The sequence below is a fragment of the Choloepus didactylus genome, chromosome 6, assembly GCF_015220235.1.
Source record: "Choloepus didactylus isolate mChoDid1 chromosome 6, mChoDid1.pri, whole genome shotgun sequence".
Classification (NCBI taxonomy): Eukaryota; Metazoa; Chordata; class Mammalia; order Pilosa; family Megalonychidae; genus Choloepus; species Choloepus didactylus.
The window spans coordinates 35,302,917-35,327,761 of record NC_051312.1 but is presented as its reverse complement, the minus strand read 5'-3'; the positions used below and the strand labels follow the sequence as shown (position 1 = coordinate 35,327,761).

At 46.3% G+C, this 24,845-nt stretch overlaps 1 protein-coding gene across 1 annotated transcript in view; it reads right to left on the bottom strand.

The window, feature by feature from the left end:
• The window catches only part of ALX4 (ALX homeobox 4), a 68,763-nt gene that overhangs the window by 3,821 nt on the left and 40,097 nt on the right, over window positions 1-24,845 (bottom strand). Inside the window, exon 2 of the mRNA XM_037840850.1 lies at window positions 5,666-5,976. Within this exon, the coding sequence (XP_037696778.1) occupies window positions 5,666-5,976 (311 nt within the window). The remainder of the gene's footprint in view (window positions 1-5,665; window positions 5,977-24,845) is intronic.

The following is a 24,845-nucleotide window of genomic DNA, read 5'->3' as shown; positions in this document are numbered from 1 at the left end:
TTGAAGGGTTGGAGGGAAGTCCAGACCCAAATTTAGAAATAGCAAGGCTGTAGATGAGGAGGTCATGCTGCCCACACTGGGGGCAGTGGTAGGAGAGAAAGAAGCCTGGAACCTGGAGTCTGATTACGGAGGGTCTTCAGTGCCCAGTGAGGGCCTCTGCCCTCGGTGCCATCAATGGAGACAGCCACTGCAAAACCTCAAGCAGAAGAGTGGCCTGATGCCGAAGAGCGCTGGAGGACCCCTTCACCGAGCATGGGTGGGTGGGACAATGGCTTCTAGGACCTGTCAGGTGTGTGACCAGGGGTCTTTGGTGGCGGTGGGTGGAGAGGGCATGCTGGGTCCTTTTCCTCTGCAGAAGCATTGCTGACAGACTGGGAACTTTCCCAAGTTTGGTGGGCAAAGGAGCTTGCCTGGGGGCCTGCTAACCCCATGCCTATGACTTGGGTTCTGGGCAAGTGGTGACGGGGCCCAGAGGGGTGGGAGAGGGAGAGGGAGGTAGGATCAGCTCCAGGCTGACTCAAAGGCAGGCTTATGACTTCCCCAGAGGGAAATTTCCATCAGCTTCATGAGCACCTGCCATCTGACCTTGCAGGCTCGGGTGCAAGTGGATGCAAACCAAACTGCACCCCACCCGCAGCCTTTGGATGGGGCACATGGAGCAGAGACCCTGAACTGTAGGGCCCCCCAGGAGGGCAGAGACACCAGGAAGGCAGATTTCATCAGGTGCAGTCCCTGCTCCCCTGGGGAAACACCTCCTGTCCTCTGTGATCAGTGCTGCTGCAGATGTAGCTAGAAGAGGAGGGGTCTCTTGCAACTCCTTTCACCGGAGACCCCAGAATTTCCTTGGGAACCACCAAGAGGAGGGGAGAAGGACCTAGGCCTGGGGCGTGAACAGGCCTCCCCACGAGGTAACCCGGAGGCTGACCAGCCCGACTGGGCTTCTTGTGTATTTGGGGGACAGAAGTGCCCATTCGCGCACCATCACCAACGGCCTCAGTTTCAGCATCTGTAAAATGGAGCCGGTCGCTGCGCTTAATGCCTCAGTGGGTGGGTGGGAACGGCAGGCGAGGTAGATGGGAAATGCCGTCAGGGTGTTTCAAGTACTGCACATTTGTTGATTTATAGTTCGCTTTCTTTTGCTAGAGGTCAAAAAAAGATGGGGTCTGTGTACCACATGTTAGTGAGGGTGGGAGATGGGGGGGGAGTGGGGGGCTGCATGTTAGTGTATTTCTCCACTCCTGCTCTAATTCACACTCTCTGCTCCCCAATCCCAAGTACAAACACACACACAGAAACACTCACACACATACACAAGGAGCCTGTCTACATTTCTTTGGAAGTCACTCCACTTCCCCAGCTTGCTTTGGTAGTGGAAAAGCACTCTTCCTGCGTTGTCCCTGGAGATGAATGGGTCTTCTCCGGGGCCTTGGGCCTCAGCCCCTGCCCCAGAGGCCCCCTGGACCCCTTTTCCTCCTTGGGATCCCGGTGTCCAAGCCCAGGCCGCCCACTGGCAGCCAAGGAGCAGATCGGGTCTCCTCTCTGTGCTGCTGAAACGGGATCCCCCTTTATCAGTGGCCTGGACTGGGGAACTGGGGGCAGGATGAGAGAACGAACCAGAGGAGCTTGTTTTCATTTCATGTTTAATTTCCTGCAGGCTTAGCTCAGACTTCCCTCTCCTTCCCCAGCCTCCCAGGGTTTTCTGTGGGGGAAGCTGCTGGGGGATGGGGTGAGGGGTCAGGGGGGAGGGGTGAAGCCCACTGGAGACATTGAGATATATGGCTTCTTTCTTTCTGTAGGGGTGGGGGGAAGGCAAGGAAAAGCTGATGTTGCTGCCACTGCTGGGGGGTCCCCTTGTGTCCGTGTGGGTTCCAGGTCCCTGCTGGGGAGCGCGGGGGTGGCGGGTGCCTATGGAAGGTGTCAGGGTGGGTGCTGGAGCCAGGCCCCAGTGGGCCGGGAGGGACACAGGGGAGAAGGCGGTGGCCAGCTGTCTGGTGAAAGGGGTCTGGCATTGAGGGGAGAATTATATCTCAATAAAGCTGTTTTTTAAAAAAAGAACTGAGGGGAGGAGCAGTGTGGGGGAGATGGAATGTGGAGGCGGGGAAGGGGGGCTGGCTGGAACTGAGTAGTGAGGGGGCAGGCGGCAGGGAGGGAGGGAGGGAGACCCGGGGTTATCTCAGAAGATAGATGAGCAGGCGGGGGAGAGGGGGGCCGAGATAACACTGACTTTGGGAGGGGGTTGGAAGAGGGTCAGGATGAGGGATTGATTCGAGGGCTGGAGAGGAGAGTGTGGAAGGCAGCGGCACATGTCGTGGGAGCAGGCCGATGGGGGCGGGGCAGCCTTCCTCCCCCTCCTCCTCCTTCCCAGCAAGTTCTTTGTCCTGGGGCCTACCCCGTGGACAGAGCCACAGCTCCTGGCTCTGCCCTTCTGCCCAGACTCAGAGCTGAGGTGAAGTCAGCTGCTCTGCTCTTCAGCATCTTGGACCATACATTGGGTGGGCCAGGGGTATCCTCAGAGGCTCCTTCTGAGGTTCACCTTCGCAGCTGTGGGACTTGGGGCATCCTGCCCAGCCCTGCTGGGGGCCTCCATCTCTGACTGCCTGGGCCTCTCCAAGTTCTGAGAACTCCCCTCCAGAAGCGACACCAGTCCCCACAGCCCCAGGCGTGGGCCTGCTGTCTTACCCCCCAAGGACAGAAGATTGCAACTCCCAGCCACCCCTCCAGCCCAAGCGTCACACCTCGGGACCACCCTGGCCTGGACCCACTAGGCACAGGCCTCTCCCCAGGACCCGGCTGTGCAAGGAACCAACCGTCTTGGCGGAGGCCTCGCTAACCGCAGCCCATCTGGGGCCAGGGCGGGGTGGCCCAGGGCGGGAAGTCCTCTGTCTTATTGTCTTCAGACACCAGCTGCAGTGATTGGAATGCCAGACAGCAGAAAGAGGCCCCCACAGCCCCCTGGAGCAGGGCCAAACCCCAGGCTTCTTCCCAGGAAAAGTCCATCTTGGGGGCCCCCCATCATCTCCTCCCTGTCCCCATCATCACTCTTCACCAGGCACCTGGCTTCTCACCAGCAGAGTTTGGGCCCCGAAGATACTGCTCAGAGGCAGGCAGGATACTCACCAGTTTCCTTCAAACTCCCCTCACCCCCCAGGGCACTGCCAGCCCCAGGGCTCCACCCAGAGGTCTGACGCACATGAAGATCCCACCCACCCTGCTGTCTTCATACAAAGAAAAGTCTCTGAACAATCTGGCATGGGTACAGCAGACTAAAATAAGAGATGCACTGGAACTCAGGAGTTCTGGAGTCTAGTCTCAGCACTGCTAATGCAGCACTGTTAGCTCCAGGCTGGCCAGTTCCCACTTCTGGTCCTCTTCTTCCTTGTCTGTCAAACAGTAAGACCAGATAATCCTTCCCAGCACTAACATTCTATAATTCTCTGATCCTTCCATTAGATGATAAGTTGTGCAACACATCAGGCTTTCCTTTTCTGCCTTGGCTACCAGGAAGCTCATTTGTGCTCAGTGGCAGCTCTTCTTACCCATAGCCTAGATTTTTTTACATAATTGCTCCCCCTTCACAACATGGCTCTTGTTCTTACATTAAAATAATAACTCTTAAATTGAAAGCTGTCTGAATTCCTTTTTGGAAGTCGGCATAAATATACAAGTGTGAGGTTGTGTGCATGTGTGCGCAGAGGACCCTCCATTTTAGCTGTGTGTGGATAACCGAAAAATGTTAGACCTTTCCTAGTGTCATTTCCACTTTTGGACTGGAAGGGCCCCCCTTTCTCAATACTAAGTGAATTCAACTCCTCCTGGGTACTCTCATCCATTTGTACATATGCACACATAGGCACACAGGAAATGAACAGAAAATGAACTGGGTTTATCCAGCCCACAAACATGGCACCTACAGGAATGTCCCATAACCAGCCCCCACCCGTTTTCCACCTACCCAAATCCAAAGGCTGAGCTGAGGTTGGATAGCAGGGTTCCTGCAGGGCCTCTGAGGCATGCAAAGATACACGGCTGGTGATCCTTACTCAAACGACATAGTGGGTGTGCAAGAGCTTCCTCCATCATGGTAAAACCTTGGCTGCCCTGCCTTCCCTCCTCGAGCATTCACTAGGCAGCCTGATCTTGCAGTTCAGCAGCATAGCTACTCAGAATCACTTTGGGCGGCTGAGGTTTCTGGGGGGCTGCATACTTACTAACTGCCAGTCCTTGTCCACATTAACTCTTTTGGATAAAAAGATTTCTGGACTATATTGCAAATAATTCTGCCTTATTAACAGAATATGATTGAGACTGATGAATCTTTCATTGATGCCTTGGAACCTCTCTGCTGAAGATTCTTTAATGAACTAGTGCAACAGAGCCTTTGGGGCCTGCTGAGTAAGGCAGGGCTTTGGCCTTACATGGGATGGCCCCAGACTGCAGTGATGTGCTTCTTAAAAAAAAAAAAAAAAAAAAAAAAAGCCTCTTTGCTCTTGGGCTGTTGATTCCCCTGGCTCACTACAGGGGGAGAATTGGTATTTGGCAGCACTGTAATTGCTATTTCTAATGTGCTTTGGTTTGGGAAAGCAGATTGAACATGATATTTATTTTCCTTTAAGCTGAAGTAAATCTCCTATGAAGAATGTGCATGGATTTTGTGACCTATATTTTAGTTACTCAGAAGTCTTTGCTTCTTTTCTGGTTCTTTCTTTGCTGTGATTTCATACAGGGAGGGGAGACACACTTCCCTGGACAAAGGAAGTCAATCTGTCCACAAATATTTATTTATTGCCCTTGTTACTCTGGCCTTCTCTAATTGGTGGAAATACAATGATGAACGATCAGAAGTACCTGCCCTCATGGAAGAAACACTCTAATGGGGGCAGAAAAATAAATAAAATAAGTTAATCACAAATTCTATAAAGAAGAGAAAATAGGATAATGTGGTAGAAGATGAGCTGGTTCAGTTGTGTTGGTTTGAGTTATGTTGGGTTGGGTTCAGTTGAGCTGGGTTGCATTGGGTTGGGTTGAGTTGGGTTAGGTTGGGTTGAATTGGGTTGAGTTGGGTTGAATTGGGTTGGATTGGGTTGAGTTGGGTTGGGTTGGGCTGGGTTGGGTTTTCTGGTGGTTGGGTAGTGGTAAGGGGCTACTTTTTTAGCTATGGTAATCAGGAAAACCTCTCAGAGGAGGTATGTTGAATGGAGACCTGAAATTTGGAGGAGTAGGCAGCCATCTCAGGCAGGAAGAACAGCTGATTGTTCTCTGTTTCTGCCTGTTGGGTTCCATAGATGTTTTTGTATTTATCCTGTTTTCTCTCTAAGGCATAGGCCTTCCAGAGCAGAGACTAGTCATCCTTCTTTATGAAAGGGCCTTGAGTCGTCACTGTGTAGAGCCCTGGAAACACACCCAACAAGCTTCTTGCCCCTTTACTAAGGACCTCCTCTTATTTCACTTCCTCCCACAATACAGGAGCCTGATATCAAAGTGAATAAAAGCAGAGTTGTGCTGGTTGGGAACCCACTGTCTCAGTCTCTCAGGATCCCAGTAGAGTGAAATAAGGACAGAACTCCTGTGACTGATGGAAAATCAGGAGATCCCAGCTCTAGCCAGAAGCCTGAGGGCAGGTCCTGCTCTACCATCCCACCCTCACCCCCAGGCAGCCCTCACTGACCTGCACACGGGCCTCGGTGAGGTCTGTCCTCATGGCCAGCTGCTCCCGTGCATACACATCTGGGTAGTGGGTCTTCTGAAAGACCTTCTCCAGCTCCTCCAGCTGGTAGCTGGTGAAGGTGGTACGGTTCCGCCGCTTCTTGCCCTTGTTGCTCTCAGAGTCAGCCTTCTCCAGTGGGCTGGGGAGGTCAGTGCTGGCTCGGTCCTGGGGGCCCTTCACCCCAGCCTCCTTCACACTGAGGTAGCTGCTGTCCATCCCCACGGTGTCAGAGTCGGGTGGTAACTCTGGCTCACCAAGAGAGCTCTCTTTGGCTGAAGGGAGGAGGAAACAAGGTCAGAAACCAATGGTTGACCCAAGCAAGAGAGGAGATGAATTGGATGTGTGGCCAGGTTATAATTCCGGCTTGCCATTAACATGATGCATGACCTTGGGCAGGTCCCTTCCCTCTCTGACCCTCTGTGCCATCATCTTAGAATGGGCCCTTCCAGTACCAATGGTATGCAACTCTGGGTCAACCCAATCTGACCTCTATGACCTTTAACCCCTACCCCACTGACCCTGTTCTCCTCTCTCTAGAAGGAGCACCCCTTTGCCAGAACTTCTCCTTTGGGCATCGAGGATGTCAACCCAATGACTCTGACTCTCTGGGTGAACAGAAAAACTCAGCAGCCATGTCTGGCCCACCTGGGCTTGGGACAAGCAGGAGAGGCCGGCATTGAAGCAGATGTGAATGCCCTTCCTTTCTTGGCCTGGTCCTGTTTGGGGTTTGGCAGGAGCTGTGGAACGTCTGCCCCAGGAATCCAGTGCTGAGGCGTGATGCAACCACTTGCTCACTATCCCACACTCCACACTGGTCTCACCTCTTACCCAACACAGGGATCTTTCTTTGGGGGGGAGGTGGTTTATAATCAAGGCAGGGGTCACATTCCTTTTCCAAGCAGCATCTTTCCCCTCCAGGCTGGGGCTGCATTTACTGAGGAAGCTGGCCATCCCCAGGATGCTGACATGAGGACCCCGGCAGGTTTACACGAACATGGCTTGTGGCCAGGGCCCACAGCCACCACCATCTAACAAAGCGGAGCTCTGCCGGCTGATTCGTAGAAGCTCAGCACTGAAAAGGACTAGTTAACCCATGCAGATTAAGGAGGAGGAGGCCTTGGCCAGGGTGGGGGTGGGGTAGGGGGCAGGGGAGGGGCTTGTCCAGGTCCATGTAGCCCAGTTCACATCCTGGCAAAACACACCAGCCCCCTGATAGAGGGGTCTAGAGCAGGGTATATATCCCATGTCTACAGCTCTCCAGCTATGTTCTTTGCAAAGTTTACTTAGAGGCTTTGTGCCTCAGTTTCCCCTTCTATCAAATAGGAAGGAAAATAACTCATTGGCACTTCTCCATAGGGTAGTCAGAATTGAAGAAGCTAATGTAAGTAAACCACTGTCACGGAGCAGGCTCTGTAGGTTTTTCCTTTATTGTTTTTCTCAGTTCTGGTCTGGACTTGAACCTGTTAGCATGAGAGAAGTCTCCAGCAGCCAGCTGCAAGCCTACAGACCCAGGAGCGGTGACTGTTGGAGCATCCACTGATGCTGTGGGGAGGGCATGAGACTGGGTGTCAGGAGACAGGGTCTGGAGTCCCTTTCTGGGCCACCTTCCCTTGCTTGTGACTTGGGGAAAATGCACTTTGTTGAGTGAGCTATTGGATCTGCTTAATAAGAAGAAGCAGGTAGGGAACATTTGACAAGACCTTTCACGTGCACAAGTTCTGATCATCACAGCCACGTGTGGCAGGTGTTAGCATTAACCCCTCTGAGCCTCAGTTTCCTCTCCTGGAAAGCAGGGCTAAATGACTGGCATTGAGTGGCAGGACCGTGCCTTGAGCCCAGGTCTCCGGCTCCAAGGAGACTGAGGGCTGCAGCATCAGGCTCACTCCTATCCTGGCTTTCTATGGACCCGAGGGCCTCTCTTATTGCTGGGGTAGGGGCTGAGAGGGACATTTTGCCTCTGTAATTCTCACCTACTTCTCCCAGGCACCATGGAAAGGGTGTGGGGGTGAGTGCCCCAAGTAGGCCTGGCAGTGGCTTGGCAAGACCATCCCTGAGGGGCACCGGTGGTGCTGATGCCACAGGGACAGGGGGACCCATGGGCACCATGCATGCCCATCCACACGAGCCCCAGCTGCAGCGACAGCATTGTGCAAACTGCAGCTGGCAGCCGGGCCAAGAGCTTTCAGCAAAGATATTTATCTTCCTGGCAGACAAGTAAGTTTTATGTTTTGGGATTTTTGAAGGAAAGAAATCCCACCCAGTCTCACCAAAAATAATCATCCCTGTTATGCAATTTTCTGGAGGCCAGATGGGGTGGGGGAGAGGCAGCCCCTGCCCTCTTCTGCCATAGCACTGCTCCCCAGACTCTGTCTTATTACCCTGGGGACCCTCTGGCTGCATCCCCTTGCACTATCCTCTGCATCCAGCCTAGGATGGGGACCACCCTGCATAGCAGCAGGGCTGGAGCTGGGCAAGATGGGCTCCATGCTGTAGCCAAAACTCCCAGTGTACTGTTGGGGAAACTGAGGCCAGAGAGGGGAGAGAATGTGCTCTAGTTAGAAATAGAAGGTGGCCTCTCCTCTCCTGGGCCTGCCCTCTGATCCCCACCACATGGGCTTAGCCCTTTTCCCGACAAGAGAGGTAGGGGGTGAAGGAAGCCAGGGGGCCTGACGTCGGGGAGCCCTGCTCGGCTCCTCCCCGCTCACCACAGAACTGTGGTCTTGGCTTGCCCTCGGTGGAGGTGGCAGAGTGTCTGTCCAATTCCATGGTGGGAAATAAGAATCCAGGTTTTCCCACCTCCAGCCACCCGTGGAGGCCGAGGGAATGGGGGAGGAACAGGGGAGACACCAAGCTGTGGTCTGAAGACCAGCAGGCCAAGAGCTAGGAGATGTGCTCTCGAGCCCAGCTCCACCACATTCTGACTGACTCCAGACATCCCGTATCGCCAATCAGAGTCTCCTCTCTCAATCTCCGTGGGGCCTGCGCCTGGACAGTGGGAGAGGAGGACAGGCACGTGCGTGGACAGTTAGTCCAGGTGAACATCAGCCAACTGGAAGGCTTAGAGATTGGAGGACTCCTGGGAAACTGGAGGTTCTGGTTCCTCAAGGAAGATGAAAGAAAGCCTTCTAATGTCAACCTGATGGCATCATCTTGCTTTAAATCCCAAGGCCAGGTCCCTAACTTAGTAACAGAAAATTCCCCAATGTTCTGCAGCCCCACCTGAAGCCAGAGCCCTCTCAGGTACTCAGTCCTAACATCCTGGACTCAGGGGTCATCCGTTTTGACTTCCTTCCCTGCTGCAGCCTCTCCACCAAGTGCTGAGTCACTGGTCTTTGGTGATAGGGAGCTCAGTGCCCCAGGCCAGCTGGACCATTGTCCAAGTCTGTCTCCAGTAGTTCTGCTTCATTGGTCCTGGTTCTAACCTTCAGGCCTCTTCCCCAAGACAGCTGCCTGGACGTTGGAGGACAGCTGCCACCACTCTCTGAATCTTCCAGCCTCCTGAATAAATAGTTCCAGTTCCCACTGCTATGCCCCAGGTGGCCCTGCTGGTGGGTGCCAGGGATGGGCTAGACGAGCGTGCTGGCTACTCAGAGCCCTGAGAGCAGGTTGCTCTCCACCTAGAGATCCCAAGAGGCAACTAGAGATGCCAAGGTTGGAGACTCAACACGGTCGTCCAAGGCCCAGGTGCCGGTCAGAATCCAGCTCGCTTTGCAGTGCCCTCCTCAACAAGACAGAGGAAAAGAGGGGCCCACAACTCAGACCTGATTACCCCTGACTAAAGGAAACCACTGACCTCCTTATTCCCTTCCCCCCACTTCTGGCCACCTGCCTGGAATGTCCACTCTTTCCAGCTGATCTCCAAGATCCAGATCAAGCACCAGCTCCTCCAGGAAGACCTCCCTGACTGCACTAGCCACACTGACCCCTTCCCCTTCTGCTCAGCCTCTCCAATTTTTGCCTGTGTTTGCTGACTGGCAAACAATCAGTCCTTGAAGGTCCAGCTCCTCCTATAGAATGTCAGTTCCTCTGGGCTTGGGACATCATGTCATTTGTCCCTTCTCAGCCCAGGGTTTAGCACAAGGCAAACAGTAGATATGCAGTGTGCAGTTGCTGAAGAATAAATGAGCAATCCCTAGCAAGCAAACATCACTGAGCTCTCACTCTGTCCAGCCACCTGAGTGCACCTACTGTGTGCCAGCGCCCGGGAGAGGGCCTGCTGAACAAATGAATGAAGCAATTCATCCTTCTAGACAATGAAGATAAAGTTGGGTAAGACTCACACAAAGAGAGGCGTGCCATAACTAATGCCTCCCAGTCAAGTCTGACAACTGAAGCAGTAGGAGTAGAAGGTATCATTGAGGGAGAGAGAGTAGGAGAAAGATCAAAACAGAACTTCCAGGGCTGTCGCCATGCAGGGAGCAGGAGGGAAATAAGGAGGGTTAAGGAGGAGAAGGAGAAGCACAGTGGCAGGGTTCATGGAAGAGGCTTGAGAATTTAAACCAACATCCAAGAAAGCCTGTCCAGGATCTGCCAAGAAGCATGCAACCAGCTCCCCCCGACCTCGCTGCCACCTTGGGATAGAGAGAAGGCCACTGGGGAGCTCTCAGCTTGCGCAGTTCCGGAGCCTGCCTTCTTCCGGGCCTAATGGTCCAATGGCACTGAGGACTGGGGTGAAGATGAACAGCTGCTGAGCCCCGCTGGGTCCGGGCCACCAGCCTGGGGCTCAGCCTTCTCCTCTACCCTCCCTGGGCAGTTCCTGTGGGCACTCAGGACAGGCTCTACACTGAAATCTCCCACAGTGGGGAGGGGAGCCCTGGGACGGTTTTGCCCCAGGGCCGAGGCTGTGGGACCCAATCTGCAGCTTCGCAGGGAAACATCTGGATCTAGGGAAAAAAAACCCATTACTACTCAGAGGAGCCGAGCAATGTGCATAGATACGACATCAAGAGCCACGCTGCCTGTGGAATGGACTCACCAAGTGGCCATTAGGGTATCTCATGCCCTCCAGATGATCCTAGGAAAATATCATTTCCATCAGCCACTCCTGAGGAAGTGGGAAGATATTTTAAATCAGGAGGTCATTTAACCTCTGCCTTAGCTCCTCCAGGGATGAGGCACCCACTGCCTCCTGGAGCTGCCGGGTGCCGGGCTGTTAGATTTCAGCTCTAGAAGTGCAAGAAATAGAGAGCCTTTCTTCAACCCCTCAACCTCTACCCATTGGTCCTGGTTCAGCCCAACAGAGTGACTCCAATCTAATCTAACCTCTTCTTGACATGAAAACCCTTGAGAGACTTCCAAGGACGATGTGTGTTTTTGTTGTGTTGTGTTTTGGGATTTAAAGAGAATTAATTTCCAAATGCCATTTGGGGAGTGGGTACGGGAGGCACCTTGGTGTGTATCCTCTAGGTGTGCACACCACTCAGTGTGCCTGCTGGTGCCCAGGCCGCAGCGGGAAGCGGGTGTGGGGAGCATGTGTGCAGTGACCGGCAGACAGGGCCACGGAGCGCACCCGCTTGCTTGGGTGATTAAGTGCGGATACACGGACGTGGGTGCAGGCAGGGTGGGTGTGCCCATGGGGCCGTGTCTGGGCCTGGGCATATGGAGTGTCTGTCTAAGGGGTCTGAGTAATTTTATCCTCCAGGGTTTTGATTACATCTCCTTTTCCTCCAAACATCTGCTTTGTGGGGGGCATGCTGTGCGCTCAGAATTCGGGGCGAGCCGGCCTCCCCCACCCTGTGGCGGCACGCAGCACCGATGTAATCTCCTTCAGCAAAACAGGCCAGCGTGAGGCCCCTTCATGCTATTTAAAGGGCACTGACTAAACCCACTGCTGTCCAAACAGTTGTGTGGGGCTGGGGCTGGGGCTGGGGGTTAAAGTCAGCCATTGATCACGTCCCCACCCCACATCATCTGCCACTGGGCTCTATCCAAAGCTCCAAGGGGATGTCTCTAGTTTAGCTCCAAGGGTGGCAGTCACTGCAGTAACATTTCAGCAAGCGTGCCGGGGGCACAGCCCTGAGCACGTCCCCTGAGGAGCTGACAGTCTCCCAGGGAATTTGTGGGGGGAGGGCTGGAGAACCGGCACCCAGGCCAGGCACACAGGAGGTGACACAGGCACCCCCACTGCCAACACACACCACCCAAAGCCTTGGAAAATTATTCCCAAACAAGGGAAGTCAGAGAAACTGTCACAGACCAGAGGAGGCTAAGGAGACATGAGGAGAACAACAAAAGGACGTTAGGGGAAAACTAATGATGCCAAATAGTGTGGAGTTCAGTTTATAGTAAAGTGTAAAAAAAAGGGAGGGTGGGCAGGGCAAAAGTTTTGAGCAGAGACTTCACTGGAGGAGATGGACAAGTGGCAAGTGAGCATGAAAAGGTGCCCAACATCATTATCCATCATGAAAATGCAAATTCAAACTGCAATGAGATGCTGCTACACACCTGTTACAATGGGAATTGTTAAACACTGATGACACCAAATGGTGGTGAGGCTTGAAGCATCTGGAACTCTCATACATTGCTGGTGAGAAAATAGTTTGGCAGCCTCTTCTATAGTTAAGCATATGCTCACCTCATGACCCAGCAATCCCATGCCTAGGCATTTTACTGGAGAGAAATGGAAACTTATTTTCAGGTGAGAAAAAACACAAACCTGCATGTGAATGTTTATAGCACATAACACCCCTAACTGCAAGCATCCCAAATGTCCTTCCAACTGTGGTGCATCCAGGCAGTGGAATGCTACTCAGCAATGAGAAGAACAGGCAATTGAAACAAGCAGTGACACAGATGAATCTCAAAGGCATTGTGGCCTGTGAAAGATGGCAGTCTCAAAATGTATATACTGTATTATTGCATTTATTTATTGTATGAGAATTCTGGAAAAGGCAGAACTATAGGGACGGAGGACATATCAGTGGCTGTCAGGGGTTGGGGGAGAGGATGGTTTACCTACAAGTCTGCAGCACTGGGGTTGGAAACTGTTGTGTATCCTGAGCGTGGTGGTGATGACACAAATCTGTACATGAGTGTGTTAAGCACTCATAAAACTGCACACCATAGAATGTTAATTTTACGGTATGTTTTTTAAAAGTGAAAAAATCATGTGGACTATGGAGAAATTACAAGGTTGTATTCTTCAAATTGATTATATTGTTTAAATATTTTAAGGGAAAACTAAATAACTAAAAAAAAAAGTGCATACACTTTATCCAGAAATCCCACTTCTAGGAATTTATCCTAAAGAAATAATTATGAATGGGCACAAAGAATTACAAAGAAAATTCATCATAGCAGTGTGTATTACATAGAAATACTGAAAATAACCAAAATGTACAACCATAGGGGACTGGTTAAATAAAGGACGGCATCTTTGTAAGTGGAAGATCCTTCCTAATATTCTTTATTCTGCACATTCTTTCCTTCTTGGTGTTTAACACATGCTGTTATACATTTATTTGGTTTGTTTGTTTTTTTGTGTGTGTGTTTTTTTTTTTTTTGCCTGTGTATTTTCTCTCTCTCTCTCTCCCCCTCTCAAAAAGCAGGGAATATATGTGGAATATATTTGCTTTGTTCACCCCTTAACGTCTAATGCCTAGTAGAGTGGCTGGGACGCCACAGATGGCTAATAAACATTTGATGAACGAATGAATGAAACTGATTTTGTACAAGAATAGAATTTTAGATGTTTGTGCTATATTGTTAAAATGGGGTGTGTGGGGGGAGCAGTGCCCATCCTTGGAAAAGACTGGAAGGCTGTATATCAGACTGTTCAAGGAGACACCAGTGAAGGGAATATGCATGCATGAGTTGATTTTGTTCCTTCTTCTTGGTCTGAATTTTTTAATCTGTTTTACAATGAACAGTTATTGCTTTTATCATTTCAAAACATTATTTGAAAGCAGTGATTTGAATCCCCAGTGGTGCATGCTGTGATTGATGGTGTGGTGGACTCTGTGCTGCAGAATTATGGAAGGTGAGATACGAGCCCCGCTGGAGTGAGCTGGAAGTAAGTCATGGAAAGCTTCAGAGAAAGGCCCCTTTGGCAGAGGGGACTGGCCACTGTCCTCACACCCTGGGCCAGCAGGGATCCTGAGCCCTCTAGGAGACTATACTGCTGAGTCCCAGAGAGCAAGCTCGAGGCAGACCTCTCCCCTGAGCTCTGTGGACCCATATTTCAGCCCAAACCTCTGCCAGTATCTCCACTGGAAGCCCCATCACTCCCTCAAGCTCAACATCCAAAGGGAAGACCCTGTCTCCTCACAGTCTCCACATCTGCCCCTGTTCACCCAATGACCCACACAGAAATCTGACGGCCATCTCTGCCTACCCCTCTCAAAACCCACTGACTCCAGTCTGTTCTCCCCTCCAAAGAGACCCTGAATTATCATCACCATACTCCTCATCACCATATTCCTTATCACCATAATCCTCAGCACCATCATCATCACCATCATCATCATCATCTTCTTCATCATCATCATCTTCATCATCATCATCACCATCATCATCCCTGCCCTCCTGCTCCTACTCGACAGAGTTCAGGCCTACCTCTTTTCTCATCTAGATTACTCAACATCCTCCCAATGGATTTCTCTGCTTCTGGGCTCACTAACCCGTATACCACCAAAGAGAATGTCTAAAAATCACAAATCTGATCAGACTATGACTCTCTCTAAAGTCTTTCACTGGCTTCCAGAGCCCTCATTAGGACTGCCAGATAAAATACAGGATGCCCTATGAAATGTGAATTTCTGATAAACAACAAATAATTTTTTTTAGTATAAGTATGTCCCAAATATTGCACGGGACATACTTAAACTAAAAATTATCCATTATTTGTCTGAAATTCAAATTTAACTGAGCATCCTGTTTTTGTTTTAGTGTTTTGTTTTGTTTTGTTTTGTTTTTGTGGGGGGGGGTGTTTGCTAAATCTCATACCCTAAAAATCAAGCTTACTGTGGCAATTCAGGGTCCTCAGGCAGGACTGGCGCCTTCAGCCTCACATCCTCCCACTCCCTACTCCCTTCACATTGCTTTTGGCCCCACAGACCTGCACACAGTTCCCCTGTGCAATGCATGCAGGATCTCAGGCTTCCACGTTTCTGCTTGCACCCTTCTTTCTAATTGGTGTGTCCTTCTGCCCTCGATGCATCTGGCTAATTTCTCCTATCACCTGTACAACTTTTTTTTTGTCTGTAATTTTTGTAGGATTTCTTTCTCACTACAGATAGTTATTTATATTCTATATGGACATTTTTTTAAGAAAATGATAACACAAACATAAACACACACTCAAAAGGGGACCATATACTAAATAAAGTTTTTTTTTTAATCTAATGCTACATCCTGTACATCTTTCCATGCTGTTCTCTGGTCTTATTCTGCATCATTTTTTTTTTATTAAATTCAGTTTTATTGAAATACATTCACACACCATGCAATCATCCATGATATACAATCCACTGTCCACAGTATGATAACATAGTTATGTGTTCATCACCACAATCTATCTCTGAACATTTTCCTTACATCAGAAAGAACCAGAACCAGAATAGAAAATAAAAGTGAAAAAAGAACACCCAAATCATACCCCCATCCCACCCCATTTGTCCTTTAGTTTTTATCCCCATTCCTCCACTCATCCATACACTAGATAAAGGGGGGTGTGATCCACAAGGTCTTCACAATCACACTGTCACCCCTTGTAATCTACATTATTATATAATTGTCTTCAGGAGTCCAGACTGCTGGGTTGGAGTTTGGTAGTTTCAGGTATTTACTTCTAGCTATTCCAATACATTAAAGCCTAAGAGGTGTTATCTATATAGTGCATAAGAATGTCCACCAGAGTGACCTCTCGACTCCATTTGGAATCTCTCAGCCACTGAAACTATTTCGTCTCATTTTGCATCCCCCTTTTGGTCAAGAAGATACTCTCAGTCCCATGATGCCGGGTTCACATTCATCCCCGGGAGTCATACTCTGCATTGCCAGGGAGATTTACACCCCTGGGAGTCGGGTCCCACGTAGGGGGGAGGGCAGCGCGTTCACCTGTCGAGATGGCTCAGTTAGAGAGAGAGAGGGCCACATCTGAGCAACAGAGAGGTACTCAGGGGGAGACTCTTAGGCACCATTACATACAAGTTTTGACTCTGCTTTGTGGTAATGAGCTTCATAAGGGCAAGTCCCATGCTCGAGGGCTCAGCACATCAAACCGCCAGTCCCAATGTTTGTGACAACATCAACATCAGTCCAGGTGAGGATGTCCAACATATCCGCACCTTCCCCCAGATTCTCGGGGCTGGGGAGGGGGAGGCTGTAAATATATTTTTTATTATCTGCCCAAATTACTCTAGGATGTGTCACTATTTCACTCCAGCCTATACTAACCTACCATATCTCACTTCCTATTCAAAGTTCCATGCAATTGTGTTTGAACAAATCAACTGTAGAGTTGTACCGTTTAGAAAATTTAGATCCTGTACCAAATAGATATCTATTCCCTTGGTCTCATATGAAAGTTGAAGTTTTAAAACACAATCAGTTTCAACCTTTACCCTTTGGCCTGGCTTGCCCTGGTCTTAACCAGACCTGCTTCATTCATATCACTAATTGAAGTCTGGGCTCTTTTTCAGCTTTTTTTTTTTTTTTTTTTTTTTTTTTTGACAGTGGCTGTATGCACTAATACTGACATTCATATCTGCTGAGCTCTAGCTATGAGTTTCAGGTGTCTCAGAGATATGCATTGTTTCAGAGACCAATCAGGTTATACGCTAGGGGATCAGCATCTCAAAGTTTAGAGATAGGCCTTACAATTCAGGGATAGAGTTAACTGCTGTAAGAGCTTACAATCTAGGGACTATTACAATTATTGTGTCCATGTTAGGCTATGTTCTAAGATTCAATTCTGAGTTTACACATTGTAGTTAGTCCATATTGGTGAGGCATCATCCCTCTCACCATGTTTTCTCCAACACTTTTGCTCCTATATATATATTTTCCTACAATTTTATAGAGTTATATTCACATACCATACATTTATCCACAGTGTACAATCAGTTGTTCATGGTATCATCATAAAGTTGTACATTTATCACCACAATCAATACTTGAACATACTGATTACTACAAGAAAAATTGTTTGTTTGTTTTTTTTAGCAATAAGAAAAAATGATAAAAAGAAAAATAACATGTCATACAATACAATATACTACTAAGGACAGCAAATAACACCACTACCAAGAATCCCATATTACTCCCCTATATCCCCTTCTCATATACATTTAGCATTGGCATATTGCCTTTGTTACATTTAATGGAGGTATATTACAATGTTACTGTTGACCATAGACTCCAGTTTGCTTTGATTATGTTTTTTCCTGAATACCATCCCTTTTTCAAATTTCTACATGGTTGACATTCATTTGCTTTCCCACATGCAAAAACATTTTTATATTTGTATATTTAGTAACAGTCATTGGCCACTCCAGTTTTTGCCACGTTATACAGTCCCAGTCTTTATCATCTATCTTTACCTCTGGTGTCATACATTCTCCTATCCCACCTCTTTCAGCTTTACTCACAGACATCTTTGTTCAGTGTACTTACAATACTGTGCTACCATCACACAGTATTATGCTATCTATTTCTGGATCTATGTAATCAATCCTAAACATTCTGTAGTCCTTCAGCATCAAATGGCTGATCTCTGCCCTCTTTCTATCTTCTGGTCACCTGTGTTGTCAGCTTTTAACTCTCAAAGTTTGTTCATTAATGTCTGTTTATATTAGTGAGACCACACAGAATCTGTCCTTTTGTTTCTGGCTAACTTCACTCAACATAATGTCCTCAAGGTTCATCCACATTATTACATGATCCATGTCTTTGTTCTGTCTTACAGCTGCATAATATTCCATCATGTGTATATATCACAGTTTGTTTATCCACTCGTCCTTTGATGGACATTTGGGCTGTTTCCATCTCTTGGCAGTTGTGAATAATGCTGCAATAAACATTGGTTTACAAATGTCTGTTTGTGTCTTAAGTTTCAGTTCCTCTGAGTATATACCCAGCAATGGAATAGCTGGGTCATATGGCAAATCTATATTTAGCTTCCTGAGGAACCTGCATACTGTCTTCCAGAGTGGTTGCACCATTCTACATTCCCACCAACAATGAATAAGTGTGCCTCTTTCTCCACATCCTCTCCAGCACTTGTCATTTTCTGTTTTTTGGATAATGGCCATTCGGGTAGGTGTGAGATGATATCTCATTGTGGTTTTGATTTGCATTTCCTTGATAGCCAGTGAAGTTGAGCATTTTTTCATATGCTTTTGAGCCATTTGTATTTCCTCTTCAGAAAAATGTCTGTTCATGTCCTTTGCCCATTTTTTAATTGGATTGTTTGTCTTTCTGTTATTGAGATGCGGGATTCCTTTATATATTCGGGATATTAAACCCTTATGTGATATGTGGTTTCCAAATATCATCTCCCATTGTGTGGGTTGCCTTTTTACTTTTCTGACAAAGTCCTTTGATGTACAAAAGTGTTTAATTTTGAGGAGATCCCATTTGTCTATTTGTTCTTTGGTTGCTCGTGCCTTGGGTGTGAGGTCTAAGAAACCACCTCCTTTCACAAGATCTTTAAGATATTGCCCTACATTTTCTTCTAAGAGTTTTATGGTCTTGGTGCTAATGTTTAGGTCTTTGATCCACTTTGAGTTAATTTTGGTATAAGGTGTGAGATAGACATCCTCTTTCATTCTTTTGGAAATGGATATCCAGTTCTCCAAACACCATTTATTGAACAGGCTGCTCTTTCCCAGTTGCTTCGGCTTCACTGCCTTATCAAAGATCAGCTGTCCATAGATGTGAGGGTCTACTTCTGAACACTCAATTCAATTCCATTGATCAGTATATCTGTCCTTATGCCAGTACCATGCTGTTTTGAGCACTGTAGCTTTGTAATATGCTTCAAAGTCAGGTAGTGTGAGACCTCCCACTTCATTGCACTTTCTCAAGACATTTTTGGCTATTCGGGGCACCTTACCCTTCCAAATAAATTTAGTTATTGGTTTTTCTATTTCTGTAAAGTAAGTTGTTGGGATTTGAATTGGTATTGCATTGAATCTGTAAATCAGTTTAGGTAAAATTGTCATCTTAACTATATTTAGTCTTCCAATCCATGAACATGATATGTTCTTCCATTTTTTCAGGTCTTGTTCAATTTCTTTTAGCAGTTTCTTATAGTTTTCTATGTAAAGGTCTTTTGTGTCCTTGGTTAAGTTTATTCCTAAATACTTGATTCTTTTGGTTGCTATTGTAAATGGGATTTTTTTCTTGATTTCCTCCTCTTGTTGCACATTACTTGTGTATAGGAACACTACAGATTTTTGCATGTTGATCTTGTAGCCTGCTACTTTGCTGTATTCATTGACTAGTTCTAGTAGCTTTGCTGTAGATTTTTCTGGATTTCCTACATATAGAATCATGTCATCTGCAAATAGTGAAAGTTTTACTTCTTCCTCTCCAATTTGGATGCCTTTAATTTCTTTTTCTTGCCTAATTGCTCTAGCTAGAACTTCCAGCACAATGTTGAATAACAATGGTGATAGTGGGCATCCCTGTCTTGTTCCTGATCTTAGAGGAAAAGCTTTCAGTCTCTCCCCATTGAGTGTGATGTTAGCTGTGGGTTTTTCATATATTGCCTTTATCATAGTGAAAAAGTTCCCTTCTATTCCTATCCTTTGAAGTGTTTTCATCAGGAAAGGATGTTGAATTTTGTCAAATGCCTTTTCTGCATCAATCGAGATGATCATGTGGTTCTTCTGCTTTGATTCATTGATGTGGTATATTACATTAATTGATTTTCTTGTGTTGAACCAGCCTTGCATACCTGGAATAAATCCCACCTGGTCGTGGTGTATAATTCTTTTAATGTGCTGCTGGATTCAATTTGTGAGTATTTTGTTGAGGATTTTTGCGTCTATATTCATTAAAGAAATTGGTCTATAATTTTCTTTTTTTGTAGTATCTTTGCCTGGTTTTTGTATTAGGGTAATGATGGCTTCATAGAAAGAGTTAGGTAGCTTTCCCTCTTCTTCAATTTTTTTGAAGAGATTGAACAGGATTGGTACTAATTCGTTCTTGAATGCTTGGTAGAATTCACATGTGAAACCATCTGGTCCTGGGCTTTTCCTTTTTGGCAGCTTTTTGAAGACTGATTCAGTCTCTTTACTTGTGATTGGTTTGTTGAGGTCATCTATTTCTTCTTGAGTTTATGTTGGTTGTTTATGCTTTTCGAGGAAGTTGTCCATTTCATCTAAGTTGTCTAGTTTATTAGCATATAGTTGCTCATAGTATCTTCTCATTATCTCCTTAATTTCTGCAGGGTGGGTAGTTATATTTCCTTTCCCATTTCTGATTGCATTTATTTGCATCTGCTCCCTCTTTTTTTTTGTTAGCCTAGCCAGTGGCCCATCGATTTTATTGATTTTCTCAAAGAACCAACTTCTGGTTTTGTTGATTCTCTCTATTGTTTTCCTGTTCTCAATTGCATTTATTTCTGCCCTAATCTTTGTTATTTCTTCCCTTCTGCTTGCTTTGGGGTTAGTTTGCTGTTCTTTCTCTAATTCCTCCAGGTGAGCAGTTAACTCTTCAATTTTTGCTCTCTCTTCTCTTCTAATATAGGCATTTAGGGCAATAAATTTCCCTCTCAGCACCGCCTTTGCTGCATCCCGTAAGTTTTGATAAGTTGTGTTTTCATTGTTATTTGCCTCGAGGTATTTACTAATTTCTCTTGTAATTTCTTCCTTTACCCACTGGTTTTCTAAGAGGGTGTTGTTTAGCCTCCATATGTTTGTGAATTTTATGACCTTCTGCCTTTTATTTATTTCCAACTTCATTCCATTGTGGTCTGAGAAAGTGTTTTGTATAAGATCAATATTTTTAAATTTGTTGAGACTTGCTTTGTGACCCAACATGTGGTCTATCCTAGAGAATGTTCCATGAGCACTTGAGAAAAAAGTGTATCCTGCTGTTGTTGGATGTAGTGTTCTATAAATGTCTGTCAAGTCTAGTTCATTTATCATACAATTCAACATCTCTGTTTCTTTAGTGATCCTCTGTCTAGATGTTCTATCCACTGATGAGAGTGGTGTATTGAAGTCTCCAACTATTATTGTAGAAGTGTCTATTTCTCCTTTCAGTGCTTGCAGTGTTTGCCTCATGAATTTTGGGGCCTTCTGGCTTGGTGCATAAATATTCATGATTGTTATGTTTTCTTGATGAATTGACCCTTTTATTAATATATAGTGTCCTTCTATGTCTCTTTTAATTGTTTCGCTTTTGAAGTCTAACTTGTCTGCTATTAATATAGCTACTCCCGCTTTTTTCTGGTTGTTGTTTGCATGAAATATCTTTTTCCAACCTTTCACTTTCAGTCTATGTTTGTCCTTGTGTCTAAAGTGAGTTTCTTGTAGACAGCATATAGATGGGTCCTGTTTTTTAATCCATTCTGCCAGTCTGTGTCTTTTTATTGGGGAGTTTAATCCATTTACATTTAGTGTTATTACTGTAAGGGCAGTACTTCCTTCTACCATTTTGTTTTTTGGAATTTATATGTTATATCTTATTTTTTCCTCTCCTTTTACCTTTCCTGATAATCTTCATTTCTGCACTCTTCTCCAACTCTCTCTCTCCTGTCTTTTCCTATCAGCCTGTAGCACTCCCTTTAGTATTTCTTGTAGTGCTGGTCTCTTATTCACAAACTCCCTCATGTCTGTTTGTCTGAAAATGTTTTAATCTCTCCCTCATTTTTGAAGGAAAGTTTTGCTGGATATAGAATTCTTGGTTGGCAGTTTTTCTCTTTCAGTATCTTAAATATATCATGTCACTGTCTTCTTGCCGCCATGGTTTCTGCAGAGAAATCTCTACATAGTCTTATTGACCTTCCCTTGTATATAATAGATTGCTTTTCTCTTGCTGCTTTCAGAATCCTCTCTTTGTCTTTGACATTGGACAATCTGACCAGTAAGTGTCTTAGAGTAGGTCTATTGGGATCTATTCTATTTGGGGTACGTTGTACTTCTTGAATCTCTAATTTTCTGTCTTTTATAAGAGTTGGGAAATTTTCAGTGAATATGTCTTCTATTACTCTTTCTGCCCCTTTTCCCCTCTCTTCTCCTTCTGGGATACCCATAACACGTATATTTGTGTGTTTCATGTTGTCACTCAGCTCCCTAAGACCCTGCTCATATTTTTCCATTTTTTTCACCATCTGTTCTTTTGTGTGTGTGGATTCGAATGAACTGTCTTCCAGTTCACTGATCCTTTCTTCTGCCTGTTCAAATCTACTGTTGTGTCCCTCCATTGTGTTTTTCATCTCCTCCATTGTGGCCTTCATTCCCATGAGTTCTGCCATTTGTTTTTTTAAGTTTATGAATTCTTCTTTATGGTCAGCCAGTGTCTTCTTTATATCCTTCAGCTCTTTTGCTATATCTTCCTTCATTTCATCAAATTTATTTAGCATTAGTTGCCTCCACTCCTGTGTCTCAGCTGAGCTATTAGTTTGTTCCTTTGGCTGGTCCATGTTTTCGTGTTTCCTGCTATGGCTTGTTATCTTAAGTTGTCTAGGCATCTGATTTTCTTCATTAGTTTATTTTGGAGCTTGTTTTCTGTCTTTTACCTAGTGGTTTTCTTGTTGGTTGGCTTTGTTCTCTGGCCTCTGTTATTCAGTTCAACTTATTCTAGACCTCTAACTTAGGTTCTATTTAGTTGATCAGAATTTTTCCCCTGTTGTTTTTTTCTGTTTCTTGCTCTGCCTCTTTGTAACCTTTTTGTGAGTGGGTCTCCTCAGATACGGTCGACCCTAGTCAGATTTTCCCAGTCTAGTGATGCCCAGGTCTCATTGGGAGGGTATGAAGTTTTCCTGAGTATGAGGCCCTCCTATGAGGCCTTTAGAATTGGTGCTTTTCCTGTCCTGCTGGCCAGCCCACAGCTCCCCCACCAGTGTAAGATGGTATGGAAACTTTAGTTCTCCTGGTGACTCTGATCCTGTCAGGGGCGTGGTTGACTGAAGCCGGAATCTGAATTCCAGCCCCTGGCGTCTCAATTCCCAGAAGGAGGACTGCCAGTTGAGCTGGACCTCCCTCCACTCTCCCAATACTCAGAACTCCAGTTGTCTCTCAGGGGCACTATTCCCTTCTCCCCTCTCCTCTTTGGGGCCTCTCCAGGTAGATTCCTTGGTCAGCCTGAGTTGCCAATTAAAGACAGGGGTGGAGGCCTTCAGTAGTGAATATGGAATTCGAAGACACTGTGGGTACTCTGTCTCCCCCAAGCCCAGCCTAGTCCCTCAACCTGGGCTTTCCGATAGAAAATAACCACATATATTACTTTTAGATTAAAAAAAAAAAAATAGAAAAGAAATCAAGAAAAAGAAGAAAGGAAAAAAAAAAAAGTCTCTTTTAAAAATCTTTCCCCAGCCTGGAAGTTTTGTCAGTGTCAGAATAGAGCATTTAAAGATATGCTTTGGGCTATTGTCTGATAATTACTCTCCAACCGCTTCAGTTCCACCCCTGCTGGGGGCTATTGAAATGCAAAAATATAAGGGATCAGTGAGAAGCCAGAAGGGGCAAAATGTGGGGGAAAAAATGGCTTTTTTGGAGTCTGGGAATGGGTGCCCGCTTTTACGTGCCCCCACTTCTCGGAGCCCAGCCCTTCTCTAGCACCTCAGCTGCCAAAGTTAGTTAATTAATTTGTTAATTAATTCTGCAGTTGAGGCTGGGTTGAGCCTCCCTTCTTGCCCTCAGCAGATTGCTGTTTTTTGTCCCCCCCCCCCCCTTTCAGGGAGCCAGCAGCAAGACAGTCTGTGAGGTCTGGGTGGGGAGGGGCGCCAGACCCCTGGTCCGGAGAACTTACAATGTTCGTTGCGATCTCAGCTTTTCCTCCAATTCCAAACTTGTGTCCAATGTGTCACTGGTTACTGGAGACCCCGAAAACACTGTTTCATGTAGTTCTTGGGTAATTGCCAGCTGCTCTAGGGGAGAGACGAAATTCTGCTCCTCACCACTCCGCCATCTTGCCCCGCCTCTCTGCATCATTTTTAAAGGCTGCGTAGTATTCCAACATATGGACCAGCCCTATTTTATTTCATCAGTCCTTTGCTGTTGGGCACAAGGATTGAGTTTCTGATTGTTTGAAATTATAACAACTCAGTGATGAATATCTTCTAGTTAAACCTCTCCTTATATTCATGGTGATTCCCTTAGAGGAAGCCAAGAACTACAAATACTAAGTTAAACCACTTAGACATTATAAGGCCTCTAATAAATAAGACCAAGCTGTCTTCTAGAAATGTGCCAATTTCCTTAGCCACCAGCACTGTGTCCTCCTGCACAGGGACAATGCTTATCCGTATATAGGTTTTTTTTTAAATAGATTGGTTGTGGGTTTACAGGAAAATCATGCAGAAAAAGGAGTATTTCCATAACCCTACTCACAAATGCAGTTTTCCTTATTAAAACGTTGCAATAATATAACTTTGTTACAATCCATGAAACAATATTATTGTAATTATACTATTAACTAAAGTCCACAATTAACATTAGTGTTCACTGTTTGTGTTGTACTGTCCTATGGTGTTTTTAAAAAAATTTTATTCTAGTATCATAGATACCACCTAAAACTTCTCCTTTTAACCACATTCCATACATAAGTTGGTGGTGTTAACTATATTCACAATATTGTGCTGCCATCACCATCATCCATTACCAAAATTTTCTATCACCGCAATCAGAAACTCGGTATCAATTAAGTATTAACTCCCCATTCCCTACTCGTTGGTTTAGATGTATTATGTCCCCCAAAACACCATTATCTTTGATGCAATAAAGCAATATCGAGTGGACAGATATATTAGTGTCGATTAGATTGTAATTCTTTGAGTGTTTCCATGGAGATGCACCCCACCCAACTGTAGGTGATAACTCTGATTACATTATTTCCATGGAGGCCTGGCCCTGCCCATTCTTGATTAGTTCACTAGAGCACTATATAAGTTCAGACAGAAGGAGCAAGCTAGTTGAAGCTGAGAGACACATTCTGAAGATGGCTGTTGGAAGGTGACACTAACATTTTG